General features: G+C 36.7%; 1 protein-coding gene across 1 annotated transcript in view; it reads right to left on the reverse strand.

Moving 5' to 3' along the window:
* Positions 1 to 5543, reverse strand: part of LOC106881474 (E3 UFM1-protein ligase 1) — a 99916-nt gene that overhangs the window by 88447 nt on the left and 5926 nt on the right. The window contains exons 2-3 of the mRNA XM_052967292.1: positions 2830 to 2975; positions 1789 to 1915 (exon numbers count right to left, since the gene is read on the reverse strand). Coding sequence (XP_052823252.1) covers positions 1789 to 1915; positions 2830 to 2975 — 273 coding nt within the window. The remainder of the gene's footprint in view (positions 1 to 1788; positions 1916 to 2829; positions 2976 to 5543) is intronic.

Below are 5543 nucleotides of genomic sequence, written 5' to 3' on the forward strand. Positions count from 1 at the left end.
AGTACGTACGTTTCATACAAGCTTCATTTATTTATGTAGTGAGAACACCACATAAGATGTGCAATGAAAATGTACTCCTCAGCTGCATAATGGAAGTTCATTTCAGAAAGCCATTTTGTAAATGTGTGCAAATATAAGAGTAGGAGATGAAGAGAATACCATCTTGACTGGGCTGTTAATCAACAGTCTAGTGAACCAAACAGGAATTTAATTTCTATATATTCTATTTGTTCTTCTTTCTAGAAGGAGGGGTAAGATAGCAGTAATTTCAATTTAGAGGAAGGTAGGTTAGGTAGTAAGGGAAGGCAGGTTAGGGGTAAATCAAGCAAGAGAAAAAAGAGAGAAGGAAAAAAAAATTTTTTAAATAAAATAAAAATAAAAATGGAAGGACAATACCCTAAGGAGTGGCTAGAGGAAATTTAAGGTGAGGGAATTTAGGTCAAGATATTGGAGAATTAAAAGAAATTACTAAGAATCTATCTATTCGTCTGTGTATTTAGAATAATACAACAATCTAAAATATTAAAAAATTAAAACCATAGAGAACATTTATAGTTAAATTAGAATAAGATATACATTTATGTGGGGTAGTAGAAGGGAGATATTATTTATAAGAAAAACCATAATAAGAGAAGATATCAATGGCCAAAACAAATCAAAGTAAAAGGTGGGGGGGAGGAGAAGGAGAAGGAAAAAAGGGGAGGGATAAAGTTAGAAAATCAGGACTAAACTAAGAGTATTAAAGCTATGGTTTCAAAATTGATAATATGGTAGAAGAGACTTAGAATTAGCTTGAGAAATGTAGGAATATTATCAGTGGGTTGGGAAAGGTTAAAATATATTCCAAATTTTATACTTTAAAGCTATAACTTAAATAAAGTAGTTAATAGTCTGGGAAATGAAAGGGATTAAAATAATATATTACTAACAAGATTTATTTTAAAGGTGTGAGAGTAACAATGTACACATAGAACCCTAAGGTCAGATCTATTGTTAATTAGATTAGGATTATCCTTAAGTTTTAAAATTTCATAAATTTCCATTGAGCACAGTCCACAGCCGTATCTACTATTTCTATAGGGTTGTGCTCTCCTGATGATTTCCCATTTAAGGTTAAAATCAATACTATTTTCCTTCAATTCCCAAATTTTATTAGATAATGATGTGCTATTGGCCTTATGTTTAAGTCTAAACGATGAAAAGTGATTGTATAATCGCTGTTTAAGATTGATTGTGCAACCAACATAAATGTAATTATTAGTTGGAGTAGTTACTGTACATTTATAGACCACGTTACAGGCTAAACAACGGCCAGATACCAGGAAGCGGGCCTTAATTCTACAATTTCTTATCTTAAGTTTAGGTCAGTGCAGTTCTGTGTGAAAGTGACCTCAGAAAGAGATATGCCAAACACCAGTCTTCTTTATAGCATGGAACCTGAAGATTTGCAATATATTACACACCATCAAATGAAGAATGTAAAGAGATTAAGGATATTCATTATTGGATAAGAAAAAGTGCAGGCTCTGCATAAATAAAAGAACACACATTCTTATTAGATTGAAGAACTGCACTGACCTCTTAAACAAGAGATTTACCTTGAATAGCTCCCAGAACAGGTTGGAATTAAATGTAAAAATATTCAAAATATCTAAATGAAATGCATCTGTTATTTGTCTTAATTTAACTGGAAAGATTACAACACTTGTTTTAACTTTATTGTTCATTTCCATCCATTCTTATCCACACGTGTGCGTGTAATTACTTAATACTAAAATAATGACCTACCTATTTATCAACTGACCTAATACAAAACTTAGACCAGGCGTTGTTTTGATTAATTCATTCACTCGACTTTCTATATGAGAGAAGTCAACACAAAGGATGTTCTTCAAATCTGTAAGATTGATCCGACCTGAAAAATGCAAGCAAACAAAATATAAACAAAATAATAAGCATATATTTGTATGTATAGTTTTTGCTGATATATATTAGCAAAGGATACAAACACTGGCATGGAAAAAAAGCAGAACTTTACAAACCAAATACCTTGAGATATAGACTGAGTTAAAGACACTCCTTTATCATTGTTGTCATGAGAAATGCAATGAACAAATGATTGGTTCATTGGAAATTTGTAACAAAAGATCCTATTGGTCACCCATTATGATCATCCTCAATGCCCACTTTTCTGTGCTAGCATGCGTCAAATGAAATTTGTTGAAGCAGATTTTCTACAGCCAGATGTCCTTACTGTTTCCAACCTCACCTGTTCCAAGTACGGTGGTATTTTCCCTGACCAGACATGTTTTTCATGGAACACTTGAAGCAAGCAACATTGTTTCTATGAAATTGAGGCTTGTTTATAATCATATCAAGACAAAGGTACATACAAAACACACACACATGTATGACAGGCTTTTTTTCAGTTTCTGTTTACCACATATACTCACAAGGCTTGGTCAGACCAGTGCTCTAGTAAAAGACATTTGTCCAAGGTGCAATGCAGTGGAAGTGGATCCAAGACCACATAGTTAGAGAGGAAGTGTCTCAACCACAAAGCCATACTACACATCAAATAAACATATTTAGCAATGGTACTGCTCCTCATCAAAAATAAGCCTCTTTAACTATGGTATTGCACTTCATTAATAATAAGTCTCTTTAACTAGGTTACTGCCCCTCATCAAAATAAAGAAGATTAAACAACACAGATATGGAAAGAAAAAGGATATTAAATGCTAATTAACAAGAATAAATGGTGAAATATGTTGAAATATCATCCTTCTTATTGTAGTAAACCACAAGTAAACTAAGTATCTTCTTTACCTCCATGAACATACAACTCGTCCAGTATTTCTTTGTCAAGATGTTGTAAAGTTAGATATTCCTTGCCATCTGTGGTGTATATCACATCAATAAGTTTCAGTTGAAGTAGCTTTGACACTACTTCAACAACATTTTTCTCTGATAACCTGAAATATAAACAACGACAATATATGAAAGCCTTCACTTTAACATAAAGACTATGAAACTGCACATACTTTTGCACTGCCTAAATAATTAATCACAATAACAGAAACTCCTACATAACATTGTTTGTATCTCAAACACCGACCTTTCTCTTCAAAATCAGAAAATACTTTAGTCTCCAACTACTAACTCCCTACAAAACTCAAGGATGAGACCCACAATGGAATGCTGCTCCCATAACTAAATGCTGCTACACACAGCCACCATAGAACACCTCCATACAAAGGCTACTCCACAATTGACATGAAGTTACTCACCAACACACTTCAATCTATCCTACAGACAAGCTGTCTATTCTGTTTTTTTCTACTGCTACTACAGTGATCTCTGTCATTCACAACTACCTGTTCTTGCACTACCTCTACTTAGGGACTTCAAATTCAGCTGTCTCTCTGAGGCTCCACAGTAACCCATACAATCAGCCTTTCTTCTCCAAAATGTCAGCTGTCTGGAATTTCTACCCTGCTCCCAACTTATAAATGTTCAAGAACATTAACAACATCAGCCTCAATAGTTTCAAAGTTTGTGAAGACCATCAGCACAGACTCTTCCTTAAGATAAAACCAATCAAAAAACATAGTTGCTATCTAACCAGACACTCACTGTAAGTAGTACATTCTCTAGTTATTCAGATTGGTCCTCTCCATCTCAGATTATCAGAGGTAGCCTCAAATAATAGAAATGGGCTCAAACTAATTTGAGACAATCTCAAGCTACAATTAAAAATGTAGAAAATGATGACTCTTGAAGAGTAAGTAAGTCTTAATAACCATTAATGAGTAGACTTTCCAACTCTAAAAGCTGTTGTCCATATTTGTAAATATATATCATCTCATAGAAGCTTGTATGAAAATAGATTTTAGAGAGTAAACGTTGTATAGTAAGGAGAACAAGCAGTCATGTGCCTTGCTAATTGAGACACTGAACAACAATTGCAAAAGTTTTAAACTTTTGACCATGTGGTTAATTAGTGGCTCAGCTATTCACAGCTGTTGTGCTTCATAAATATTTAATTGAATGCTACTTTGAATGCTTGCAACAGAGTGGGTTCTGTTAAGAGCAACTGAGAGAAAACTGGGTGTTAACCTGAGCAATTATGGAATAAATATCATCAACTAAAACTGTCAAGATCATGTCTTCTCTAATGTAATCTAGTGAGGTTAGATGTACTTCCACGAAATTTTCATCTACCAAACATCACTCAAGTCTTTGGTCAAATAGAGGCCATGGTAAAGTACTCTCTGTTGAACAGCTGATCACCCCAAAAGATAGATAAGTTGCTGACATACTTAAGATTGGCTTCAACAACGATGAACAATTTATCACAAGGATCAAATTAATAAAATTTGGGATGTTGAACTTGAGAATGATGAATGATTATTGTATGTTCACAATTCTACAGCTGGATGCCCTTCCTAATGCCAACGACTCGGAGAGTGTAGTGGGTACCTTTACATGCCACCGACACGAAGGCCAGTCACACAGTACTGGCAATGGCCACGCTCAAAATGGTGTATTTTACGTGCCACCTGGACAGAAGCCAGTCAAGCGGCACTGGCAACAACCTCACTCGAATGTCTTTTCACGTGCCACCAGCACAAGTGCCAGTAAGGCGACGCTGGTAACAACCACGCTCAAATGGTGCTATTTATGTGCCACTGGCACGGAAGCCAGACAGCTGCTCTGGCAACGATCATGCTCAGACGGTGCTTTTAGCACTCCACTGGTACAGGTGCCATCATGATTTCGCTTTCACTTGCCCCAACAGGCCTTCACAAACTGAGTTTAGTGTCCAATGAAGGAGAGGTTGGCATGGGTGCCAGTCGTCAAATTCGGTTCGATTTCAATTTCATTTGCCTCAACAGGTCTTCACAAGCGGAGTTTAGTGTCCAATCAAGGAAAGGTACGCATAAGTAGGTTGGCTACACCCCTGGCAGAGGCCTCAGATTATGGCCTCACTTGGCTTGCCGGGTCTTCTCACGCACAGCATATTTCCAAAGGTCTCAGTCACAAGTCATTGCCTCGGTGAGGCCTAATGTTCGAAGGTCATGCTTCACCACCTCATCCCAGGTCTTCCTGGGTCTACCTCTTCCATAGGTTCCCTCAACTGCTAGGCTGTGGCACTTTTTCACACAGCTATCCTCATCCATTCTCACCACATGACCATACCAGCGCAATCGTCTCTCTTGCACACCACAACTGATGCTTCTTAGGCTCAACTTTTCTCTCAAGGTACTTACACTCTATCAAATATGTTTATTGCTCCTGAGCATCTGCCACATACAAAAACTATCTTCCTAGTTAGCCTTCCTTTGATATTGCTGCACCTCTTATGTGTCCATAGCTTACACTGGGTACATCTTATGGAGTTTCTACCTACGCCTTTTCTACAGATCGAGCAGGACCATCTACCTGAAGGGGTTTGTGTTTTGTCTACCTTCCTACTTATTAGGACTTTGCTTTTAGCAAGGTTGACTCTAAGGCCCTTCAATTCTAGTCTTTGCTTCCAC

This window comes from Octopus bimaculoides, chromosome 4 (genome assembly GCF_001194135.2).
Source record: "Octopus bimaculoides isolate UCB-OBI-ISO-001 chromosome 4, ASM119413v2, whole genome shotgun sequence".
Lineage (NCBI taxonomy): Eukaryota > Metazoa > Mollusca > Cephalopoda > Octopoda > Octopodidae > Octopus > Octopus bimaculoides.